Below are 27,851 nucleotides of genomic sequence, written 5' to 3'. Positions count from 1 at the left end.
AACTGTCACTTCATAGTTACTTGAAAAGGCGTGTGATCTATTTTCGCATACTCAATAATATCAAGTAAGCTAATTACGATAATACGAAACTAATATCACAACTTTATTATGGCAGATTCAAGTTGATGGGTATTTACTCCAAAACGGATTCCTATAAATTTTATGATTCCCACCTTTACCCTTGTGGCGGCTCGCTTATACGACATGGTCGAGTTTGGTTGCCTTCTTGCGAGTGGGGACCAACCCGGCTGGGTTCGGAGAGCCACTACTCACTCTGTCTTCAGCTGTCATATAATAAACACGTGCATTAACATGCCAGTCGTCTCATTCGTTCATCCCCCATACCCTTCTATGATATAAGTTTTACCTCTAAATGAAAATGTTTTCATCGCGTTACACTTCAACATAATTAACACTAAGCGAAAGTGTTTATATTTCTCATTGTGGGTTTATTTAGTGGTTTAATACACGATAAGTTTATTTGAAAGGCAGAAAAGAAGTAATATGGGACCTGCCAATATCTTTGTATTTGTACTAATATGTAAAATGATAAGCCATTATATAACTGTTGCAATATCGCCACAATATGTTAACAGAAAGTTTGAATAAAATGGGTATTACTTATTAAAAATTTATCATGTATAGAAAATACGGTTCGGCGATTACTAGTCAAATGTGAACCGGTCGCTCTAGATCGGTCACACGTGATCACCCGTCACACTAAAACTAAATATATATATATATATATATATATATATATATATATATATATATATATATATATATATATATATATATAAATTAATGTCTGTGTGTGTGTGTCTCGAATAGCCTCCTAAACCACTCGGCCGATTACGATGAAACTTTCAGGATTTGTTGTATGCATGTCCGGGAAGATTACTGTGAAAAAAAGTTCGGGAAGAAATGGGAACGGAAACGGGAAAAACGGGAATGAGTGTCATTCGCTATAATTTCAAATGTGTTCGCTGCCTGCATTTTCCGACAAATGGGAATGGGAACAGAAACGGGAATTGCATGCGTTATTGTGGCATTGCAACGCATGCCGGGTTCAGCTAGTGAAAATATAAATATCGGAAGGACGCGAAAGTGAGCGTTATAGCCAAGTTGCATAAGTGCGCCGTGTGCCGAGAGCCGAGTGCCGTGTGTGTGTGCTGTCAGTGCGGCGCGGCGTGTCGCGCGGGCTGGTCGTTGTCGTGTGTAGTCGCTAGTCGCTATGAACGCGGACGAGTATGAGACGTTGCCGACGCAGCGGCTGTCCGCGCACATGGCTGCCGGGGCCATCGCCGGAGTCATGGAGCACTGCATCATGTATCCACTCGACTCCGTCAAGGTCAGTCTATGCATTATTTGTGCGCTGCTACTCCACTCCACCTCCATTCCACCTCCACCTCCACCTCCACGACACCGAACCTTACGTAAAGTCTCTTTCGTAAAAACCCTCCCCTCCCCTCCCCTCCCCTCCCCTGCACACGTCTCCGACTCCTCGGCCTCATCTTCGTCTTCGTCTTCGTCTTCGTCTGCTTCTGCTTCCGTCACCCGCCCGCCCGCCCCGACCTTTCTATCGCTGCCGGCCGTCAGCTTATCTTCCAACCCGACTGACACATGTTCCACTCGCAATCAACCGACATTGCACCGAATCTTTCCTTTTCTTCCCAATCTATCCCCAAGTTCTAAGCTTTTCAATTTTGAAACGCGCCCCACTCATGTTACACATTTTCAAGGAGTAAAATTTTGATGAAGCCACTTTTAAATCGAGTGTAGTGTGAATCTTTCAGTAGACACGTCGACTAAGTGCTTCATTTCGGTATCGTAGTACTTATATTAATCACCTACAACTTCTTCATATCTTCGAAAACATTACACAAATATGACAAACTTTCAGCTTGGAATCGAATTTGAATATATTCAATTGTCAATGAATCGTATCTTGCCAAAAAAAAACAACACCCAAACAAGATAAGCATGTTACCTCATACATTGTTTTCATTTATAAAACTGATATATTGTGAAATGCATTCATTGTTATTGTTATTCAATCGAATGATAAATGACAATTGCTGTAATATAGCCCAAAAAAAAAGTAAATTTTCAAGTAAATATACAAACCTAACCTAACACTGGCTGTGTTTACGTTTGATTAGATATAAATAGGTATACGGAATGGTTATATTAAATCATATTTGAGGAATTGATTGTGATTTAAGTGCATTCTGTTTTAAATTTGTAGATTATTTACATTTCAAATTCAATGGAAACGATGAGGAATTGAAATCAATGCTACTCGAATATATAATACACACATATATGTTTTATAATATACGTTTTAAACAGAAGCTGTGGATTAATATTTGATAATACCAGTTTTAACGGTATGCTAAAGTACACATTGTCAACGCCAATTCATTACAATATCAATTGTGTAAATATGAAAGAGTTTTTACTACACTCGCAACGAAAATTGATAATTTTTTTCGTACATATGGTAGTTTACATATAATATAAATTATCATTACATTCGACGCTATTACACCTTTTAATTTCGTCGAATTATTCATACTGAATCAAGTTTTGTACATTTCTTATGATAATTATACATCTTCAAAAGCTAATTTTAAATTTTATCCGCGAGCTGCCAATTATGGAAATCATTATTTTTGTCTTATCATAAGGTAATAACTGTTTTTTACGTGTTTTTGTTATAAAATGTAATATCATCGATATAATCACTGTTAACTTGCTATATTACATATGTTTTAATCTGCATACAATATACATACATATGTATGCGTTTGTTTATATTATTTTATTAGATATAGTTTTTTATTGTATATATTTTTGAATTATTCAATCTGTGAAACTAATTTTTATTTAATATTTTTTTACAGACTCGAATGCAATCATTAGGAGTAACAAGCAATGCGACAGTTCTGGGAACACTTAGGCATATGGTTCAACATGAAGGAGTTTTTAGGTATAAATAAAATACATTTACATTTACAGCAGCATAGCTCAGTGGTTAGGGTATATTGCTAACAACTGAAGGGTCACGGGTTCGAGCTTTGGCCCAGTATTGTTAGCCAAACCTTGGATATATGTGACTCCGAGTCGATCGTTTCCTATCAGAGTTTGTCGATTTATATGATTTTATTGTCGAAACGTTTCGTCATCAAATTGGCCACTTCTCTTTGCCACCTTTATAGTACATATGTACAACTTTGGCAATAGGTGTCGCCTCGAGGAAATGAATCAAAATAGAAACTTTTGAATGTTGCTGTCGTAATCATAAACGAACGGTCAAACATTCGACTGAAATTTACATTAACAAATAAAACCTAGCTTATTTCAAGCTGATAAGTGTGAGATAAAATTAAAGAAGCCGAGAAACTGTGGTAGATAAAGTCAGTGAGACTTACGTATATTATTTAGTGTGTGTCAGATATTATAGATAACAATATTTGCTATACATTGAATATGTTTGTTATTCATTTTAATACGTGTGTGACTAATTATTTATTAATACATATTTTATGATAAATTAAAAAGGAATAGCACTCGGAAGCTCGAAAACTGCATTAAGCTGAAAGTTGGCACGAATTGTGAAAATAATTTGTCTCGTAGCTTCGGATCATTGATGATTCATTCTGCATATCTCGTGCCTGCCTCATTTAATAATAACATTGCTGTAAATATCATGATTTAAAACAAGTCCTCATTTGTGACCTACCATCACAAAATAAGTTTTATTGACTCATACTTTTTCCAGTCGCTTTCCTCGTGTCTTTCCAGTCATCTCACTTCCATCATGCTCCTTCCCTGCACATCCTGCAGTGAATAAACGGCCATTTTCCCTATGACGACCCTGATCTGGCCGCTTCATCTTGTTGGGATCTTCTTTTTCCTCTGCTTCCCAGAATGACCAATTTTTCCAGGCTGTTCAAAGAACTGGAGGATTGACTAATACAATTGACTGTAATTCAATTTTAGATATTGTAAAAAATTCCCTGTATACACGAGTTACAGATTTAGGGGCAGGTCATTCGGATGATGTAAATTTTCCAGTGAGCTATTGAAAATGGTAAAAATATCGCTATCCAGACAATGAGAATAAATTACCAAAGACATTACGACCTTTTCTGATCCCGATTCACTAAAAAGTTACCAATTTTTCGATGGCCTAGTCTGCTGCCCGCTATTTTTGTTCACGAAACATTGTATTCCATTGATGTGACACTGATTTTTCTCCAATTGAACTTAACTCATATATGTACTGCTCAAAGGATACGGAAAGGAGAACGATCCCAATTGACCTCCTGCTGGCCCAAACCAAAATAAAACTGCGTCAAATACATCACACATCAACTTCAATACCTTAACATCATCGGGTATCAATTATTCGACATCAGAAAGTGAGCTACGTCCTTTACGTTCAATATTAGCATTTGATTTTTTTTTGTTGTTGTTTAGAATCGGCACTTGAATGCTGCATCAAAATAGATAGTCTGCCAATTCCACAATGCGATTACGAATACCTGATGTATATTAGTTTCACCCGTCATGTGAACAATATAGCCATGTTTTGTCAAATAACAACAGTAATCATCTGTTTCCTCAGTTGTAAAACCTGACCTTGAAAATTTTCCTATAGGCAAGTCAACCTTGTAACCTTTCGGTATACATTTGAATTTATTTTATTCCTCTGTATTTTTTTTATCTCTCATTTCCTATATTGAAATGTATTATATGCGACTACTGCACGATTTGCGCGCCAGTGCATTGCCTTTTCGTATTTCTTATCATTTTATTTTATGTGTAGAGTAATGTTGGTTTATATTTTATACTAGCCGTCTTCAATCATACTAGAATACAAACGTATGTAGTTTATTATGAAAATATGGAAATAAAAACAAATACCATTGGAATATAAGATGTAAGTGTCGTTACAATTTTCCTATCCATTTGATATGCACGTGTGCCGGTGTCACGTCACTAAACTAATGATTATCATTTGTGGTGCAACTGTACTTCCTTTACACGCAGATGATGCGATGCCTATTAATTTCTAACCTTTTAACAAGACTACATATTGTATTTTTATCTTCGCTGGATGACTGTTGATTTACTACATACATTCGCTACTTCTGATTCTTATCTGCGTCGCAATTTAAAGGCAATTAGTGAATTTTTATCGTACAATTTTTAGAAATCGCATATTTATAGTACGCATTAATCGATTTGTAATTGAGTTGAATTCTAACGATTACTTAAGGTTGGGGTTACCAAATTTAGCGAGCGTCATGAAGGTTTCAATTAATGAAATTGTTTTTTTTTTTTAGAAAAGTTTCTCTGGTTATATATTTAGATTTATTTTAACCTAACTTTGGTTTTCAGTTTTTACTGGTTAATACTTGCCATGGAATGAAATATACTGAATGTGGGGTCTTCATATTTTATTTATTCCTCTTCAAAACCTATATGATCCGAATTATGCCATTCCAAAATAAAAACATTGATCAATATCAACAGAAATAATTATTTTCGCAGGAAGCCCCTTGTACGAATGCCTCACAGATGCGAGAGAGAGAGAGAGAGGAGAGAAAGCGTCAATCCACCTTGGAATGACGTTCATTCAGCCGTCATTCTTTTCATCTCTTGCATTTATTTTTATTCGACGTTAAATATTTGATAAAATAAATTTTATAGGTAATTAAAATAATTAATCCCGCAGATTTTACATTATTTTAACTTAAAACACACATTTATAACTGGACGCTTGGAATCCAGCACAGTGGCTAGTGGATGTGCATTATATTGTGACAATATTGACTTGACAATACGACGCAAACAATATTGCGTCGTAATGTCGCGCTCTGTTATGTATATGTAAACCGTGAGGTGCTGGATAGTATGAATAGAAATTGTCGTTTACGTGAGCTGCTATGCTGTGCTGCAGCCGTGAACTGCTGGATAGTATGAATAGACCTTAAAACCTGCGCAGTTGATTTATTGAAATAAGCCTTCGTGATATAAAAACACTACCTATTTGATCATTATATATTATTTCTTTATAATGAAACATTGTTTTGTTTACGTTTTTTTTTATTTAATCAATATTTTCATTTCAACTTATATGATTCTAATTTCAAAAAAATATGCATATTTGTACAAAAGGGTACATTTTCTTCCCCCGGTCTTATAAGATTTTAATTTTAAAATATGTATATTTATACCAACGGGGACATTTTCTCCCCCCCCCCCCCCCACAGGTTTTGAATTCGCTATAAGATGGCGTTGCAGATGCATATTACGCGCCGGCAACAAAATGGCCGACAACTGCACCAACAGACTATAAAATATTCGCAAAAATGGCGTTTGTGCGTTTGCGCTTCCATTGTGCCGTTCGCGCATAATTTTTGCGCACCGTGAAAGTGGCTTTATAATAAATACAATAACCACACAGAGAACGTTTATATAATTCGGAGTCTGAGCGCTAAACAGGGCCAGATTGGCGAATGCGATTAGCGAATTTAGCGAACTCGATGCCTATTGCTCTGCTCGTCTGAGCTTGACCTCGTTGAAATGCGCAAAAAACGCGTAGGGACGCTGTTTGGGCTTATCGATCGTGCACTGTGTAATTTGTTTTATCAACGAGCTTTATTATAAATATTATAAAGCAATGTCTCCAATATAAATGGCTACGGCTCACTTGCATAAACCACGTGGTTCACTAATTATTTTTAACTATACAGCGGAGGGTGATTAGGCATGTGATTAGATTTTGTCTTTTACCGTTACGACTAATGCTAACTTCGTAGATTTTTTTTTCATTATTAATCTCTTGCTTTCAGCATTGTTGGAGCGTGTATTATTATTTGGGATTGCCCTAATGAGTAGACTTAGGCTAGGATTTTTGCTCTCTTGATTTGAACACTGATGGAAACAGCCTATTATTATATACAATTGCCCTGACGAGTAGCCTAAAGTCGCAGCACACAGAGATGTACGCGTCATGTGTTTTTTAAATAGTTTTGCACGCGTAAATAAGATATAGTGTGCAAAAGATAAAGTTATAGGCGTTTAAATAATTAAAGTCTGACAAAACGAGAGAGTGGCGGAAAGGCAAATATATAAGTTTACTTACCAGTGAACGGCAAGATAGTCAAAATTGTAGCATTTTTAAACGTGTCTATTACGATTATTTTTCACCAGTGAACTATCAGAAACGATTTAAATTTCCATCGTTGACCAAACCACAAAATGGCAAAGTTTCAAAACGATCGGAAAAGATACTGAATCGATTGCGTAGTGAAGCCATGTAAAAAACCGCTAGCACGCCTGATCTATGCTATGGCATCTAGGCCAAAAATCACACTAGTGTTTTCGGTGGTATTTTATTCTTCTCTTGACATACCAAGGTTTGACAGTGATCGATAACGGCGATTCCCATATTTGGAGAAATTTAGTAGAAACTTGTCGAAATGATATGATCGTATGAATTATCAATGATATGAAGATACGCCCATCACAGCTGGAAACCTGACCCTGATTTATAACGGGGTTAGCTTGGAACACTAGAGAATTGGAAATTTCCTGATACTCTTTTCATAATGGGCCGAAACTCATTTTGAAACCTGTTTTGTGGATGTATTAAGTCGGGTTTGTGAAAAATATATTAAAATAAATTCATCTATTGGTAAACTTTTTCTCAGATCAATAGTAAAATAGTTAAATGAGAAATTTCCATCTTCCTTGTAGCTTAGTACTTTTTCGCTCAATTCAATTATAAGCTAATCAAATATGTTATTAAAATATGATGGTAAGAGCATAATCAAAAGTGCAGCACGAGATGCGTATGTGGACTCCAGCTGTGAGAGGCGTATCTTCCTGTAATTATAACCAGCAGACTAGACTAGTAGTTAGCATATAATGCTTTGAAACGAGTGTTCGCGGGTTCAAATCCCACTGGTTTCTGCTGGCCAGACCTTGGATTTGTGACTCCAAGTCGATCGTTTCCTATCAGAGTTTGCCAATTTATCTGATTTTCATTGAAAAGGTTCCAAGAAATTGGCAACCTAACCCATTTTCTCTCAAAATCTCGAATTTGATGTTAATTGATATGTATTTATGTACTTTGTATAATACTAATAATATTTGTATCAAACGTACATTGTTTCTGACCAGGAAGGCGCTTTGGGGTTACCTGTTAGGCCTTCTGGGTACAAAATAAAATTATTAATTCGTACGATTTTACTATTTCTACAAGTTTCTCTTTTATATCATCAAAGTCAGAATCACTGTCAAACCTAGTTTTTCATGTGCAAAACTATCTAAAAAGAAAAACGCGTGCTTCGTTGACTGTGTGGCCTTACCTTCTGTCATGCGTAGGGTTGCCAGATGATAATTTGACAAAGGAGGGCAGATGAGAAGATTTTCTGTAAAAAAAAAAGGAGGACATTCAGAAATTAAACGAATTTTTTATATTATTTTACTTTATTTTAATCATATTTAGCTGAGCTGCCAATTTTGGAAAGACGTTCTTGGTTTTTTAACAAATAATTATAAAAATCTTCACATGTCATGTTTTTGAAGTTGTATTGAGTAAGAATTAAAGATTTAACTGACTGCACACTTAGTCTATTCCTCTCATTGCTCCACTGAGTATTAATCAGTGAAAAAACTCTTTCGACATTTGCATTATGTGCGCTTATACAAAAATAAAACTCGCAGATCTTGAGCAGTTCTGAGAAACATTCAATGTTTTTAACACTTTTGAAGTAGATTGTCCTCTGCTCGTGCAACTTCAGATCATAATATGCTTCATCTTCATCTGATTTTGATTTAAGAAATGAAATCAAGTTACAAAATTGATCGTGTAGCTTAACATCGTCAATATCTACACCTCTGATGCTCAAGAACTCAATGCATGAAACTAAATCATCATAAATAAGTCCCGCCCGATGTTTAGCAAAAAGGAGGACTTACAGTAGGTAAGGGAGGACAAAACATGGAAAAGGAGGACATGTCCTCCTTTTGGATACCATCTGGCAACCCTAGTCATGCGCCGCATGTGAAAATACACAAAATGTGTCAAATGAGTATACAAATGTAAAATCATTTTATTAATTTTACGATAGTACAAAACTTTCATCACGATTTTTTTAAAACTAATTTCATGCCATTTTTATTATATAAATTACTGGTGCTACCCAGCTTCGCTCGTTAAATAGAAATGAAATGAAAACCATGAAATAAATCTTCATTAGTTTTTTTTTTATTAAGTTTATTTGAATAAAAAAAAAAATATTTAACGACTGACCAATCACAAACGTCCAGCCAATCAGAAACCAACTACAGACGTCGTTTCATTTTTATATATAAGATTCACGTTGATTTTAAAACGTCATTTATAAAGTTTTGCAATTCTGTGAAAAGGAGAAATCAAAGAAACAATCGAAAGATTTAAATTATATTCCCTCAAGTCGAACGGCAGCTATGCTGCGTAGAAAGCAATGCTGGCGCCCTCTGGCAATGTTAAATCTATACAATATTCATTAAACGACAGATTCATGGAACACTCGTCTTGAGAAACACTATTTTGAGGGGAAGTAAATTTTAACCGTCACAACAAACACGCGTTGTATTATTTCAAGGATATTATGAAATTCAATACCCACTATATTTAATAGCGGATCGTAAACTGAGACATCAGATGTTACTATCACACTTTTTTCAATCCGATAAACGTGACAATGACGTCACTCAACTGGCGTAATTTTCGCAATCCTTCTCCTAGCAAATACCGTTGGTATTCCATTCATAGTAAACCCGATACGTTGAACTTGAAAATAATCGCCTGGTCTGTTTTATCGGGCCATTACAAGGACAGGTCGCAAATGTTACTAGTTCCATTGTTTTCCGATTATTCAATTCATAATTTATTTTGATGTACTTGCTATTTCTATACAATTCATAATTTATTTTGATGTATGATTTGCAATGATCATTAAATGTGCGTTTAAAACCCGATAATAAATATATACATATATATGTATATACATATTTATAGAATTTGACCAATACTTATACGTATGTTATCTCTTAATGCCTGATCGATTTATATATAGGCTATAATTTATAGCTGATTCGTCGTGACAAACATTTTACTGTTTACTTTAGTGGTGTCTAAGGAATAGTATTTCTCGAGTGACCTCCCATCACCTTTTGGAAATGATGGAATGCCAAATGAGAAGTAAAGTTATGGGTAGTATGAATTTAGTATAGTTTAAGGAAACGTATTAACATATTGTTGCATAAGGGTGGATTCGGGATCCAAATGAAAGGCCAAAGTCGCTTCACAGCATTTATTCAACGATTCAAGAGGTCCACACGAATCCACTGCTCACTCCAAAATAATCTGATCTACCCTATGTACTTATAAAGGACGAGTTGCCCATCACAGCTTCCCTGATCCTTTAATGTGTCTACCCTGGCGGGTCTATTGTTTACGCCCGCCCTCGCCCAGGTCAATGAGAACTCCAGCGTATCCTTTTTCGGGCACTTACTGAGTCCCGTTAGCCTAATCTGGGGTCTCTATTGTTCACCCACAATGCACTTAGACAGTGGATACTCTTATATTCCCACGTTACAATATCTTATCTAGATAGACCTGTCAGAATTTTTTGACGTTTTGTTGTACATCTTATAATTAAAGGCCGGATAACCAAGGTGCCGTCTTGAAAAAAACGGACCCAGAGGGTGCTGTGTATTGTTCATTGCATTGTTAAAGGTTCGCCGAACGTTTTTTTTTTTACTCTAGCTTTGTAAATAGAACTAAACCGCCCCGATTCATATAAAAATCATTGTGACTATCCGGTGTCTACTTATAATACAAGTATTGAAAATTTTAATATTTTTTCAAGCAGTAAAGGTCCGTTTGTATTATCCAGCACTGCACGTCATCAGCTCGGCACTACATTGCACGGAAAAGACTAATTATATTCACACTACGCCTGTTGCAAGACAAAATCGGTTTAAATATCTATTAAAGAGTGCGTCAGATGACGTCACGTCGTACGTGAATATTTCCCCAGTGGCCAAACAAAACCGGTTTTGCTTGATACGTTTCAGTGTGCTGCTGTATAAAATGAATAGATCGTATCGGTTGCTGCTGTTTCGAATACGTCACATACACATTACGGAACATATAAATGTACGTGCAGTTGCTGAATTAAGTTCTACTGATGACGAACCTTAGGGCGAAAACACACAGCAATAAACGTGGCACATGGGTTTTTTTAGATAGTTTTAAACGTGCAAAAAAATGTGGCGTGCCTTGCACAGATCCATGGAACGGTCAGCACGCGTCGTTCCAAAATGACCCCCTGGAGTGTTTCCGGTAAAATTGTATTCTTGTATTTATCCTTGCTTGACAGTGATTGATAACGGTGTATCCCATATTTGAAGAAATGTAGGAGAACTTGTCGACGTTCAACGTTCCGTGCTGTGTGTTTTCGCCCTTAACATGTAGTAAGTAGAATTATTAGCAGTCCATTTTTATGGTGCTAATATTCTGACAAAATTCGCACTGCAACTTAACGCGTGTATACTAAGCGTTCTCACACATTGTGATATACGCATATGTTCTGGAATTTTTCGTTCCAAAAATAATTTTACTACGACATCTGACAATGAAACTTGTTTCCGAATACTTTGAAATGTCGATGCTTGTGGAATGCAAGAACGTCATTATCAGTGTAACACGAATAGATTTTGTGTGTTGACTAAATCACTGGATGCGTGTAAATCGGACTTGGCTCGCCTTCGACTTATTAAGTACACGCAATAGAAACAACTCTACTGGTCATGATGTATACTCAACTGGTCATGATTGTCTCAATATGCCGTGACGGCACTGCAATAACCTGCCCGAATCGAATGTCATTTTCTAATAGCTTTGGATGCGTAAAGCTGTGCAATTGTATTAGAATGTATCATAGTTGACAAAAATCTTTTAACCCTCAAATTTTGTTCTAGATCTCAAATTGAGTATGAAATTTGACGGCGGCGGCCATTTTGAAGTCGATTCAGTCAACCATACTTGGTGCTTTCTATCGTATCATTAAATATACATTGTATAAAATTTGACGTTTCTATTTCAGAAATAAAACAGTATTATCACTTATTCAAGAAGGATAAGTATCGCCTTAATTTGATCGATAACAATATTGGAGCGTGCTTTTGGAACAAAAATGGGAGTTTTGGGGCTACTTTCCAGGAAAGAAGGCAAACTACAAAGCTAGAGAGAAAAAATAAGGTTCACCATAAAAATGAACAATGGTGCGCAGGGTCGCGCCGAAGCTTAGTTATTACTAGACACCGGATAGACACCGTGCTTTTTCCAGGAATCGGGGCGGTTTAGCTCTATTTACAAAGCTAGAGTCCAAAAAAAAAAGGTTCGGCGAACCTTTAACAATGCATTTACAACAATTGAACAATGAACGGCGCACTCTGGGTCCGCTCTATAAACCTATAAAGCATTTTTTTAAATTATAAAACAATTCTTTATTTTCTCAAAAAAAAATGGCCGCCATACAATCAATGTGTAACGACAGCAATGCTATACTCATCTTATTAATCTTTCAGCGAGTACAACAATCCCTTTTTGTTTTCAACGTGTCCATTTGTATCACCTGCATAAAAATAGCAATGGCTTTTTTTCCTCTCTTCAAAGTGTGCGTTTCGCACACACTCTAATATTAAAGCTGACAGCTTTTTCATATTAAATAGGCGTGTTTGACTCGCGTCGTCTTCAAGGTCACGTAGGCATTGTGCTAAAAAGAACCAAACATGCTGTGTGGCATGCCGGTGCATACTCGAATTCCGCAAAACGGATGCGTCCAGGAATTTTGCGATAAACGGTGACTAGCCTTGGCCTAGCTTATCCTTCAAAATGACCCTGACCTAAACTAATGCATGATGACTATCATCGTCGTTGCAAATGAATAAGATCAACATGTCTGACTTGTATTATTTTTACATACCTCCTTTGCATTTCACATGGTTTTCGTGTTAGTGGTCATTTTTTATATCTCTTATCTCTTGTTATCAATCTTGCTTTCCACATCGAATGTGCACATACAATTTCACATCCTATTAATTTCATCAATATGTGCATAAAATGATGAAATTAACTGGAGAAAATCTACAGTACTGAAAATCGTATGCACGACCTCCTGTTTAATCAACATTTCAAAAGCCAAAGTTCAAAGTCAGACCAGTATTTGCCATCGCTGCCTTAGTACATACACATATGTAGGTACTGAAATAAATGTTTACTAAATTGCCTTGAACAAGTTTTCTTCTCAAACGTTCATTCTTATGTCTAGGCTTCCAAGTGTAGAAGTCAAGTTGAAAGTTGAAGGTTGAACTTTCCCACAAAACATAAAACGCCATGTAAGTTCCATCGCTTTTGGATGCGTGCAGAAAATGACATTAAAATCGCTCGCATGTGACGTCACTTAAACGGTTGGGTCATGGTTTGCGTGCAAGTAGATGGCACACGGATCTATAGACTTGACTTAATTGATATTGCAGGTCAACTTTATTGAATGAACGTTCATATGATACAGTATAATTATATCATTTTTAAAGACTCGTTGTTACTTCTGCTGAAAAATACTGCCTTGCTGAACTTGCTCGAAAATCAGCCAAGAAATGCTCCATTTATACATTTAGCATGTAATATAGCAAAGATTTAAATACAGTCAAACTTTCCATAACTCGATAGATCGATTCATCAAAAGGGCGTTAGAATGCATGAAAAGGAAATATATAAATAAAAAAAAGTGAAATTGTAAGTCTGCGTTATATCCTGTATCCTGTTTTCATACAATTAAATTATTTTCTTTTCACTTCTCACTTTTTTCTCGCTTACTTGCAGAACAGATTTAGTGCGCTATGGTTACAGGTCTAACTTAACGTGAGGGGTGGCGTTTGGAGGCTTATTGAATTAAAAAAAATGGAAATGGACTGCCAAGGGGTGTACCCATTGATGTATAATACACATTATATTATACATCAATGGGTGTACCAGTCAAATAGGTTGAGATCCGATGGTTTATATAAATTATTCGAATTATCCAGGTGTCCATTTTTCACCAGAGTTGGAGTCGGCTAAATACGGAGCACATTGTGATTGTGTTTCCACAAATATTTTTTTTTTCACAAACCTTCACCAAGCAAAGCCTATTGAACCTTTTGTCATACGGAGGAGAAAAATCTTCAAAAAGGCTACCTCTAGTCAGTGGTATCTCCCTAATGATTGCCATGGGTTTCCGGAAACCCGTTATAAATCTAAAAATTCATATAATTTTTGTCGAAAATTATACAAATCTTGAAAATTGCTTTCGATATTTGCAACTTCGCAAAGTTCGCATTCGATTACATAGCAGGTAAAGAGAAAAGACCTTTTTTTCGTTTGCACATGAGCAAAATATCTTCAATGTATCTGCAGTATGCACTCGGATCCTTCCTAGAAAAAGTCATAAGTTTTATTGTGTCGTTCCATAAATACCCAAAGAAAGCCGAAGACTCCAATTTTTTTCAAACATGTGTAAAATTCTTTGTCTTTCAGTTTGACACATTATTCGATTCTAAAGGGACGTATTTTTTATTTATTTCGGTTTTACTCGATTTAATTGTTAGATATAGAATAACTTTATAATATATATATAGCTCTATATCTATGATTAGACTTTATTTTCATTTACATATCAAGATTTGAATGTTATGTAGAATTTATGAGGACAAAATATTTTAATCTTTGTTGTGTTAGTGTAATGCCGATTGGGAAGGAGAATTATTTGTAAGTTGTATTGCATGCTATTTTTCCATTGTCAATCTATTTATTTATTTATTTACCTGTCGATCAATATGATTTTTTGCCGTTATGGCTATTTATAATGATAACTTGTAGGAAACTTTTTTTATTGCTCTTGCTTTTAGCATTGTTGGAACGTGTATTGTTATTTGAGATTGCGCTAATAAAGTAATAAGTATCCTTCCCTTAGTAATAAACTCTCCTGATTGGTGCTATCTATATATGCAATGTGTCCCTATAGTCCCGCCCTTTCTATATATGCAATGTGTGCAATTAATTCCTAGACTTGTTCCAAGAAAAAACCTCGGTTGCCTTAAATTTATACCAAATGTGAAACAACCTGATAATTTATGTTTGACGTTACTCAATTATCTACATATTAATGAAAGACCATTATCGAATGCAAACAAAAACACACGCATACTAACATTGTATTTTTAAAAAGTTTTTCCGAAAATGACAACTCCTTGAAATCTACCAAGGGTTTAATTACAACACAGTCGTTAGTTACAAAACAAATTAGAGTTACGAATGGAAGCGTTTTGGAGCGGCCTTCATCCAGCAGTGGATGGCGAATGGCTGTAGATGATGATGATGATTATAAAAGAAACTTCTATTACATAAAATTTACCGGTTAAAAATAAATATATTCCTTAAAAAATACGAAACAAGACATCGTACTTTTTAAAATGCATTCCGGTTGTTTTGTTGTATACTTTCGGATTGGTGCTATAAGTTACATTTTGTAACACACCCGAACTATAATTCGTAGAAATAACGGGATAGCTTTGGTCCACATGTAACTTGGTCTTTTATGTTCTATTATCTTTGCGACTGCCAGATGTATTTCTTCAAGAATGTTGAGGATTGGTTGAAAATCGAAAGAACAATGTCCTAGATGTGGGATTAGGGGTAAAAACACTATATTTTCATGAATGAACTTGCAAACGTTAAGTCTCTCTTGTCGTCTAGTCCTGTTCAAAACTAAACGTTTTGATTTTCTGTCTATTTAGAAAATTATTTAAAAAAATTATATTATTATTCCGAACAAAATCTGTAGAAATTTTGTGTTGTGTAAGTTTCCCTACATTTGCGCTCGATTTGTATCGAAAACCGGTATGTGTAAACGTGTAGGTATGTTTAATTATCTTATTTTGTTTTGTGAGCTTCTTATATTCCTCAAATACATAGATAAAGTTATGGGTTGGTTACATCCGAATTTTTTTTATTAAATTGATTGTGTATGAAATTCATAGATATACTTTATGAATAGGGCTGCCAGGCGTCCTGGTTTCAAGCCTCTCGTCCCAGCGTCCCGAAGGGACCTTTAGCGACAGCCAAATGTCCCGGTTTTCGATAACTGCTTATTGACCTTTCATTGCTCAGAAATACTGAACCCCTGCAGTCATGAAACTGCAAAAATGTACGAATCTCAATCTCACCGAGATCCACATCCATGGTTAAAAAAAAAGCAAGAAAAGCGATATTGAGAAAATCAACGTCATGTCTAGAGGTAGGACCGGAAGCGTGCTGTTTATTGTTCAATTGTTGTAAATCCTTTGTAAAAAAGGTTCGGCAAACCTTTAACAATGCATTTACAACATTTGAACAATACACAGCCCCCTCAGGGTCCGGGCTTTAAAATATAGGCACGATTCCGGTCCTACCTCTATATATTACAAGAATGATGAAAACAACTTTGTAAAAAGCGTAAACTTAACTGGGACGAGAGGCTTGAAACCGGGACAAACCCGGAATACCGGGACGCCTGGCAGCCCTATTCATAAAGTATATCTATGAATAGTCACCGGACCTAGAAGGTGCCGCGTATTGTTCAAAAGTTGTAAATGCATTGTTAAAGGTTTGCCGAACCTTTTTTACAAAAGACTTACAACTTGGCTATCCTACATCTACTCATATGACCTGGGGGGGGATGACACACACACACAATTAAAATGTCCCGGTTTGGATATTAATAAATCCGAAAGCCCTATCCATGAATGCACTTTTTATTTATACCTATTTCATTATCAATAAATTGGGTTACATGTCAATTTTTAGTGATCTATGAGTTTCATTTTGAATTGAAAGGTATTGATTTACGTCTCCCTATGTATACGCCCCTCTGTAATATTTAGTACGCCAGAAATATTCGAAAATTAGCCCGTTCGACATGAATTTCGGCTGTGTCTATATACCTAGTTCAATTTGGTATAGGAAAATAATGTAACTTGTACAATGTATAGGGAAAAAATGAAATTTTAAAAACACTAAAGTCGTATTGCGGAAAATGTCACACGAGCAGAACACCGACACGGAAAGCGAAAACAAACCAACCTAATTGGCACCACTGGTCAAAACTATCACATCGTGACGTAACACAACACAGCGCACACACACACACACGCCGAGCATAGTTCTCGCGGAAAGTTTCCCCCGCGTCGAAGCGCTTTCGCAGTGGCATCGCCTGCGCGAAACTTGTTACGACCACACATCGCTGTCTGGCAATAATTGCGCGAAACTTCCACCAGATGGCGGGCTTGGCCGGCGCGTTGTATGCGCAAGTGCAAGTGCACTCGCACCGGCAGCCGGCTCTCGCCGTTCTCGCCGCTCTCCACGCCACTCTCCGACTCCATCTCCTCGTCCACCCCCACCCCTCGCCCCCCGGGCCCCCTGTTATGGGTTAAGCCCCCGCCGGAGACCATGTGGACTGTCAAGTGGCTGTGGGCGGGCATCGCCGGGGCGGCTCCCCTCGTCTCGGCCCTCCGCTGTCACTGCAACATCTGCCCCAACGAGGTCTGCGAGACCGATGGATACTGCTTCACCTCCACGACCCTCGAGCGTGGGGAAACCATCTACTCCTACAGATGCTTCGACAGGGAACACATGTTTCCCGTCGACAATCCCATACTGTGCCACGACACCGATGCTCGCAACGCCACTGTCAGGATCAGGTGCTGTCAAAAGGACATGTGCAATTACGGAGTCAAGCTCCCTCTACAGCCGACTACAGAACCTTCCAACTTCCACTTCACGCCTAGCATTCTCATACCGACGGTTCTCGCCCTCGTCGTCCTCACCGTACTCGTCACCGTCGCTTTCCTATTCTGGAAGAGACTCCCGATGCCTTGCCGGAGGCGAACCCCACGCCCGGACGACTCCTGCGATATCACCAGACCCATCTTAGGTGCTTCTAATCTAAAGCACATGATAGATCTTACCACGTCCGGATCTGGTTCTGGACTTCCGCTTTTAGTCCAACGCTCTATAGCTAGACAGATACAACTACTCGATATCATCGGGAAGGGGCGTTTCGGAGAGGTGTGGAGAGGTTGTTGGAGGGGTGAAAACGTCACCGTTAAGATCTTCTCATCCCGGGAGGAATGCTCTTGGTTTCGTGAGGCTGAAATCTACCAAACGGTCATGCTCCGACATGAGAACATTCTCGGCTTCATCGCTGCCGATAATAAAGATAACGGCACTTGGACTCAACTTTGGCTCGTAACTGAGTATCACGAACGGGGATCGCTTTTTGATTACTTGAACGTTTATACTGTAGATCCGCATACGCTTATTAAAATGTCTCTGTCGATAGCTACCGGCCTTGCTCATTTGCATATGGAGATTGTCGGCACTAAAGGACTGTCGCATCACACTTCCGGCAAGCCGGCTATTGCTCATCGCGATTTGAAGTCGAAGAATATACTCGTCAAGTCGAATCTCACGTGTTGTATCGGCGATTTGGGTCTGGCTGTGCGACACGATGCTACTTTGGATACGCTCGATATACCGTCGACTAATCGGGTCGGAACTAAGCGGTACATGGCTCCGGAAGTGCTCGACGAGACCATCGATACTAAGCAGTTCGATCCGTTGAAGAGGTCGGACGTGTACTCGTTGGGGCTCGTCTTGTGGGAGATCGCTCGAAGGTGCAGCGTGGGAGGGATTTACGACGAGTACCAGTTGCCTTACTACGACATTGTTCAACCGGATCCGACTTTGGAGGAGATGAGGCGGGTCGTCTGCACCGAGCAGCGCCGCCCGAGTATCTCCAACCGCTGGCACAACAACTACGTATTGCAGACTATCTCCAAAGTTATGAAGGAGTGTTGGTATCACAATCCGGCCGCTAGATTGACGGCGCTTCGGATCAAAAAAACTTTATCTAACATCGTGGCGGAGGATCACATCAAAATGTGAGACTTTTCAACGTCAATTTTGCCCGCCTCCGCCTCGGATGCTATTTGGTGGTGGTTATATTTATTGTAAGATTGCAATTATTGCCATTGCCATACGAATATGTTAATCCTCAACAGTAGGTGTGGTGTGTTAATTGTCTAAATGTTCCGACTGTAATTTTTTACTCGCATTCCTGTAATCTCATACTACAAAGCTTGATAAGTAATAATAAAAAAACCAATTAGTACATGTCGTGACCTGAAAGATAAAATTTGACTCAATAAATCAACTGAAGCGAATCCCTGTTTGGATCTTTATAGCATTTATGATATACAAATAATGTTTTCAAAGATTTATTGATTCACAGTGTAGCTTTTAAATGTAATTCGCTTTATTTACTATTATGAAAGTTGTCAAACAACTGATTAAATTATATTATAGTTTTATGCCTAATGAGTACACTTAATTTATATTATAAGAAAAATTATATGAATATATATGAAAAAAATTTATATTAATCACTCGTTTGACATCAAATCAAGTTTTGTTTACAGATTTTTATTTAATTTTTCCAAGATATTGTAAATATTGCCTTGTATTTTCGCATATTTTATGATGACAGTATTTTGTTGTTCCATTCCTTGAAGGAAGCTAAAGTTTTACCCGTGTAGTTCCATTTTTTAAGTTTACATTTTACAATTATTTATTTGTTATGTATTTTATAAGCTTTGTGATTAATTTTACAATTATTTTTATGTTGCCAACTATGACATAATTATTTCCTTTTTTTAATATTATATATTACAACTATAATTCAATCAAATACAAAAGAACTTCGATTCAACATAGTCTTCCCCCGAGTTAAATTTACGAAGCTCACTACTTCACACGGTACTTTCCATAATAAATAGATAACAATTTTTGTATAAATACATTTATTTTACACATACATATCAGCAATGAGATGTAATCACACATAAATACCAACTCATGTGATTAATTTTAAAAGAAAATTTCATAAATGTAAACAATTCTCACTTGAATTGGATCCTTTTGCAATGATTGTTCATTGAATCGAGTTTGTTGTATTGAAAATCAGTCGTTGATTTCATCCTAGTATTGCAATAATTCGCGGTTTTGATTATATCGTACAAGGCAATGAATGTTTATCCTTAATACATGAATAGTTTATTTAATTGTATTTTTGAATTTTTTGTTATCGAAACCAAATTGTGTGTGGTTCGTTACCTTAGAGTTAATTATTAATATGAAACAACACTTGATTGATCTATCCTTCAGGTCGAATACACTCTCGAATATCTGGAATACATTATTAATTCTCATACCAGTCGAATCTCGAAAATGTTCAACGTTTTGTACCGTCGAATCATTGTCATGCCGATAACTCTTCCTATATACTTTATAATGTGCTTTGATAAGGTTTTGATACGGCTGTTTATCAGATGGGAGTGGTTTACGTGTTAAGTTCTTTTTTATGATCTTGCTATAGAATCAGCCGGAGGCTTAATTCTAAACTACATTTTCAATTGTACTACGTTCTCAATATACAATTGAAAATTGAGCATATTGAATGCATCAATTAATTGAAATCTTGGAAGGATTTCAATGGAATTGACAACATTCCAATTTTTATTTAACCTTGAGCAGTAAATCTACACGATCCTTATTTTGTACTGTTAGTGTGCTCAACCCTATGCACAATTAGAATTCAATACGATAGATAAGGAAAGGTTGTGCGCCAATGAATTAACAACCTACAAATCTTAAAATGATCTGAATCAAATCTTCGAGTTGAACTCGGTATCCCGTTATTGTTTACAATTTGTAATACTAATCTGGTAGTATTTTCGTCGTGTGACAAATGTGTATATTATAAAATTTATATATATATTTAAATTTACATAAAATGTATGGATGTTTCTTATATACCTCATTTTTTGTAATTTGTTTAATTGCTTTTTGTATTTTATAATATTATATTACATAATGATAATATATTTATAATTTTTTACCTAAGTATATACAATAGTAGGTAGTGATACTTTTAATGATAAATAGTATAGCGTGTCGTCAACTTTTGTATACAACACAGCCGATAACTTGTTGGTAACTTCTGAACTGTGTAATTCCATATACTGCCTCATGAAATTCATTCCTTGATTAGTTTACATTCTGTTGCTAGTACAAGATAATTTTATATGAATAATTGAAACTGTTCAATTCTGTTCATAGACTCCATACTGATAAAATGAAAATATATTTTTTAATGTAAACGAAATTGTTGTTTCATTGCACCGAACACTTCCATGGCCTATTCGATCCTGAATCTCAATTGAAAGGTAATCGACGCAAACAACGTGTAAGGTTCATGAATATGTAGATCACCATTGATGTGTTGAGTGATGCTTCTTTAGGACTCGTATTGGCAACACGTCAACTTGTAAAAATAAACTAACAAGTTTCGACATTTGCTTCAAAAGTTTTTTACAGACAAATGTTTTAGTTTGAACATCGTAAATCCTTTTTTTTTTTTTTCAAAAATGAATACATCTCAGAGTAAGATCCGGGCTACACCGGGACTTGCGGAACTTCGTCAGTGACTTAGTCGCCCAATAGCCGGGCCATACCGAGCAACTTAGTCGGCCGACTTGTCGTGACACCAGTAAAATGTATGGAAATGTGAGCGACCAAGAAGTTAATGGGTGTGGCAAGCCCCATCTAACTGCATACCTTAGTCTGGTCGCCTTCAACCAAGTGGCTCGGTGTGGCCCGGATCCAATCTATGAATTTAGACTTACATATAAATGTTTACATATTTAATATATAATTTCGAAAGAGACTTTGTATATAACTATGTAATGTTTGGGTGGGAGCATCGAAAACAAATCAAAGTTTCTATGACGATGATATCGATATTGTTGAATATTATTTTTTTTCGATTCAAATAAATGCTTACTATTAGATTGGCCATGTTTAAGCTGTTACAAATACCGAGCGAAGCCGGATAAAACCACTAGTTGTACATAAATCAAATTATGATATTTGTGACAGCGGGTAAGATGAGTTTTGCCAATTTGATGGAGGAACCGTTTCAACAATGAAATCGCATAAATTGGCAAACTTTGATAAGAAACGATCGACTTGGAGTCACAAATATCCAAATCTGACCAGCAGTATTAAAGATTAGCATGAGATCGAACCCGGTAACCTCAGTACTAAACATGAACGCAACCATCGAGCCATACTGCTGTGACGATAGTCACACGTGTTCGATGGTTTTCACGTAGTCTAGTGGAGTGTAGTGTAGACTAATCAACGCAATACACTGAGGATCGTGCTTGTCACTTGAGCAATAAAATCGCAATAACCAAACCAAACACCAGTGATGTTGTTGCTTGTGCAACCACTGAGTTGCCCGGTGTGGCATGTTCCATACAACGCTATGCATTGTGAGGGATCATGCTGGTCACTCAAGCAATAAAATCACAGCGACTAATCCGAACGCCAGAACTGATCTCGCTGGTTGGGCTATTTTGTTGCTTGGGCAACCAGTGAGTTGCCCGGTATAGCATGCTCCACACAACTGCATACATTTGATCTGGTCGCGCAACAAAGTCACCAACCAAGTTGCTCGCAATTCACTCAGTGTACCTCGGCTCTAAATCTTTTAAAATCACAACTGTATAAATAAAGTATTATAACGTGGGAACATGAGAAAGAGTATCCACTGTCTAAGTGCATTCGTGGGTGAACAATAGAGACCCTGAATTAGGCTAACGGGACTCATTAAGTGCGCGAGCAAAGGATACGCTGGAGTTCTCACAGGCTTGGGCGAGTGCGTGCGTAAACTATAGACTCGACACGGTAGACCTTTAAATGCCTAGACAATAGACACATTAATGGATCGGGGAAACTGTGCTGGGTAACTTGTCCTTTATAAGGATTTACACACGGTAGATCAAATTATTCTGGAGTGAACAGTGGATCCGTGTGGACCTCTTGTATCGTTGAATGAATGCTGTGAAGCGACTTGAGCCTTTCATTTGGATCCTGAACCCACCCCTACGCAACAGTATATATAAAATGTATTAAAATTAGTACAAGATACTTTTTTCTCGTTTGCTCAATGATGAGCGTCATTTGTATCATCTGGAATCCGGTGGACGATCCGTCTCCACTCCTCCTAGTCCTGTTCCAAGTTGAAATCAGCATTTAGGGACATTCAGTTCTTTAATTTGGTCTGACAATCTTATGATAGCTCTTCCTTCTCGTGTTCCGATGACTACCAGCTTCTTTACATCCTTCCTAGCAATATGGCCAAAGTAGGAAAGAATCCTTTTTCTACATGTGGAATCTTTCTGAAACTGCCATCTCTTTAAGGATGGGGATGTACGTGCCTCTTGTGGTCCATGAAATCCGCCTCTAGCACCACATTTTGAAGACATCTTACATGTACCTTTCCTTCTCTTTAAGCGTCTATATCTATACTCCATACAATACAATGAGGATCTCCAGACAGTACAAAATTATACTATCATTATATTTTTCGTGCTTGCTTCTTCAGATTGTAAAAAAATATTCGCAATCACATATTTCCAAATACTATTCATATAGGTTGAATCCTTTTTGCAGAACTATTATTCATACATCTAATATCGAGTTTGAAACATATTTGTTTTCAGTATTGATTAGTTTTATCAGTATGACCGAGGCTTTACACATGTTTACGACTATCAATGCTGAGTTATTGTGGACGTGCTTATGATCAGTATCTCACTTCCTGAACGATAACACAAGTAGCACTTTATTAGATATTGAATGATGGACAATGCCTCGTGTCTCCTTTTGTCTGCGTTCAATCAGAAATAGTCAAGCTTTTCACTGTGAATTTACATTAGTCAAGCTTTTTTTTGTTCATTTGATTTGTCAGATGTCGTTGGATTGTCTGAAAATGAGTTATTTTTTTGTTTTTCGCCTTCCGGCTGTGTTGTAATGATCATTACGTGCCATGATTCGTCAAATATAACTCTAGTGTGTGATTTGTTGGCGGTTGCGAATTAAATGCGGCGACTGTCGTATTATGTAAATTTAATAATGTGTATGTACATAATTGTTACATGCTCGTTGATTTGCAAATGCTTCGGTATTTGCCACTGCGATTTAGATACGGCTGGATTTATTTTAGTTCTCCGCTATTTGGGAGATAAATTGAGAATTGTATGCGTTTGTGCGTATCAATGTTTAATGTTTTGATAGGAATGTCATTGAATCAATGACAAGTGTCGAGCTTTTCAGTTCCGTGAGGGCACTTCAGTTATATTCCTATTACTTACATATCTATCTAATGTCATATTATCATTTTCAAAACACTCTATAGACTATAAGCTTTTCTTTATCTATATACGTAGTAACAATACATGAAGTTTTGTGATCATGCGAAAATTCTACCTTGAGATTTTTGCTGATTTGAAATCGGAATCGATCACTGATTACGTTTTCATGGTTTAGAAAAAATGTGTTTGTGTGTATTTTGGAGATAATTCGAATACCATTAAAACTATCATACTAAATCAGTAACTGAAATGCTTATTATTTAATGGAAATTTTTAGATTGACCGGAAGTGGTACCTCCACATATATATATCCCTCTTAAGTTTTTAGATTCAATCATCTCGCAAGTAGTACTTTTACTTTGGAGAATATGTTTTTCTCTGAAACCTTTCAGTGTATTGAACTGGAATTTCATATCAATATATTGTAGGAAATATTTATTTATTCATTTATACGTTCTTGGAAAAGGCGGCATAGCCAATGGATCCAATTTTTATATTTTTCCATAATACCGTTATAAAGTTGCTCCTGCGCGATATCTATAGTATCTATAGTACATATGTACAATATAAATTTTGATATCATATTCAAATAGTGGTGACATAGTCGGAAGGATGGTTTTCGTCAATTTGATGAGGAACGGTTTCAACAATGAGATCAAATAAATTGGCAAACTCTGGTAGGAATCGATCGACTTGGAGTAACAAATATCCAAACCTGACCAGCAGCACTACAGGTAATATTCGGAATAAATTATTTATATGGAACCAGGCAACCTCTTAGTGATTAGCATTAACGGAACCACCACGTTATGGCTATTTATGCTTCTTGCTAAATACAATATTTATATAAATATATATTTTAAAATTTGGTGAATTCAACCGGGTGTTTAATCTTGGTCAGTGGTAGTTTACTTTGGTTCAATTTTTTTTCTACTATTTTTTTCGACCCTTTAAATATGTGTGCTCTTCACGAGAAAATTTCACTTTAATCCTTATTATATTAATGTCATGTGAATAAAAGAAAAATGAATAACTACTTTTTACTTTATTTTAATGTAGAACTAAGTCTTTACGCAAAAGTATATATGTATAATAATAGCGGTATCTTAAAATCGTCTTTATAAGAAGAATACTTACATTTTTAAAGGTTTTATATTCGTTTCACTTCGTTCGTTAGTAAGACAAGACACCCCTTCCTAAACTCTTCCGATCGCTTTGAAACTTTGCCAACTTGCGAAGTTTGGTCCTCGATAGAAAAATTTAATCGTCATAGATATGTTTAAAGATCCAGAATTTTTAATAGAGCAAAAATAACTGTATAAGTCTGTTACTAAAGGTTGGCGCGAACAAATGCGCTTGTGTCGTGTCTATGAATAAGTGTATAGCGTGCTATCACACTGCATTAAATAATAAAAATACGCTCTGTCTCTTTCGCGCGCTTCTGCGTGAGTATGAGAACGCGCCAACTCTCAGTAACATACCTGTAAGAACAATAATTATTTGACCTGGTGACATACAGTTAATCTGCAGCATTGCACCAAAGTAATGTGAAAAATGTATGAAATATTGTGTCAAGTCCTGTAAATGATCAAAATTAAAGAAACTATTGTTAATTCCAATGATGTACAAGGCAAAAATGATAACGATGATTGTAGAATAAAATTAAGCAGGTGAATCAATTTCAGCCTCGGTAATATTTGCCTTTATTATTTACTAGTGTTTTTACCCAGCTTCGCTCGGTATTTGTAATATAAACCGCTTAAATATAATAGTAAACATTTTATTTAAATATTCATTTGTTTTTCTACGAACCAACAACAGTTACATACAAAGTCTCTTTCGAAATTATATATTAGATAATAACGGAATAATTTGGAATGACACATTCAATACTTTTAATTCCAATTTATCTTCGCATTAACTTGGATTATCGACGAAAGTCCCATCAATTATTTTATGATGGCCAGATTAGACTGGCTTCAGCAATTATAAATTATGATCAGATGTCTTTGAAATTGACATTGAAAGTGAAATGCGATGACGTTTCATCGTTTGCATGTTAATTTTCTTCAACAGTGTGATGTTTTTTTATCGCAAATTAGCATCACAAATATTCCGCTACGGCTTAAACCTTATGCTGCTCGTATTGAAATCTTGAATGCCATTAAATGTACAAATTATATGTATGTTACAAAAATGCAATTGTTTGCTTTTTTTTTGCAGACCTGTACGTGGAATGTCGGCGGTGGTCGCCGGAGCAGGTCCAGCCCACGCTTTATACTTCAGCACATACGAATTTTCAAAAGATTTCTTAGGAAAAGTCACTAATCAACGGCATACGCATCTCGTCTACGGTAAGTCCAATGTCTATATTCCGAATCATACTTAAACGTCACAATAAATCATAAAATAAGTAAACAGTAGATCGCTTTCCTTGAAAGTGAACTTATCTAGTCATTTATAATAGTAATAAAACAAAAACATATTTAACAATTTAATCGCACTCGCACTATACGTTTATCAATGATGTCATCGCATGTGCAATTTTATACATGTATGTTTTTATTTGCAGGCGCATCTGGTTGTCTAGCCTCATTAATACATGATGGAATTTCTAATCCTACAGAAGGTAAATTTTTTCAATTATTCATAGTCAAATTTTATATTTAGATTGTGCAGTTTGCGGTCAGCGCTATGTCGCTCTTGATTTATATTGGGGCATTGTCTGGTTGAATTATTCAATAAGGAAAGTTGGTCGCGTCGTTTAATTCGCCACAATTGTGCTTTGATTTAAATGTGCAACCGCAAAACCCACAAATCGTATTTTAATTAGCGACAAAAACACACTTTTATGGCGTTCATATTCGTCCTGATATTATTGCATATCGAAAGCCGGGTATAATCCACATTTTATGAATTATCTATAGGTAATCAAAGGCAAATATATAATGCTATGAAGGTTATCGCTTATATCGATCGAGAATCAGCCTTGAACTTTGGTATCCCTAAATAAATTCTATGAATAATAAAAATAATATACCTATAGTAATCTATATGGAACTAGTATTGTACAGATAATTAAGTGCTATTTTTGCGAAGTCAATCAATGCTTTTTATTTTTACATACACATATACATATACCAAGAAGCCTAACAGGTATACCCCAATACGCCTTCCTGGCTACATAATTACAAACATCGATATATGTACAATTTTAACAGAGCAACATAGATACATTTTCGAATAATTTTTTTAATATAAATCATCAAATTTCGAGATACTGAAAACTCGAAAATTGCGAGAAATGGGTAAAGGTTGTCAATTTGTTTGAACCCCTTTCAATGCAAATCACATAAATTGACAAACCCTGATAGGAAACGATTCATCTGAAATCATAAACCAAGATCTGGCCAGCAACAACC

The 27,851-nt window shown here is 36.3% G+C and overlaps 1 protein-coding gene and 1 pseudogene across 5 annotated transcripts in view; both read left to right on the top strand.

Annotated features, from left to right (window-relative positions):
* Positions 1 to 1,113: 1,113 nt before the first annotated feature.
* The window catches only part of mfrn (mitochondrial iron transporter mitoferrin), a 32,031-nt gene continuing 5,293 nt past the window's right edge, over positions 1,114 to 27,851 (top strand). For all 4 annotated transcript variants that reach the window (XR_013261180.1, XR_013261179.1, XR_013261178.1 and 1 more), the window contains exons 1-4: positions 1,114 to 1,351; positions 2,907 to 2,992; positions 26,653 to 26,783; positions 27,002 to 27,058. Coding sequence is in view for 1 of the 4 variants with exons in the window: in XM_077441230.1 (XP_077297356.1) it covers positions 1,235 to 1,351; positions 2,907 to 2,992; positions 26,653 to 26,783; positions 27,002 to 27,058 (391 nt within the window). In the remaining 3 variants the exon portion in view is untranslated. The remainder of the gene's footprint in view (positions 1,352 to 2,906; positions 2,993 to 26,652; positions 26,784 to 27,001; positions 27,059 to 27,851) is intronic.
* On the top strand, positions 17,600 to 19,293 carry LOC143919213 (TGF-beta receptor type-1 pseudogene; annotated as a pseudogene). The gene has a single exon (XR_013261203.1). The product of XR_013261203.1 is annotated as a TGF-beta receptor type-1 pseudogene (transcript).

Source organism: Arctopsyche grandis, chromosome 11 (assembly GCF_051622035.1).
Source record: "Arctopsyche grandis isolate Sample6627 chromosome 11, ASM5162203v2, whole genome shotgun sequence".
NCBI classification, from domain to species: domain Eukaryota; kingdom Metazoa; phylum Arthropoda; class Insecta; order Trichoptera; family Hydropsychidae; genus Arctopsyche; species Arctopsyche grandis.
Note: the sequence above shows the minus strand (reverse complement) of the source record. Positions and strands in the feature narration are given on the sequence as shown.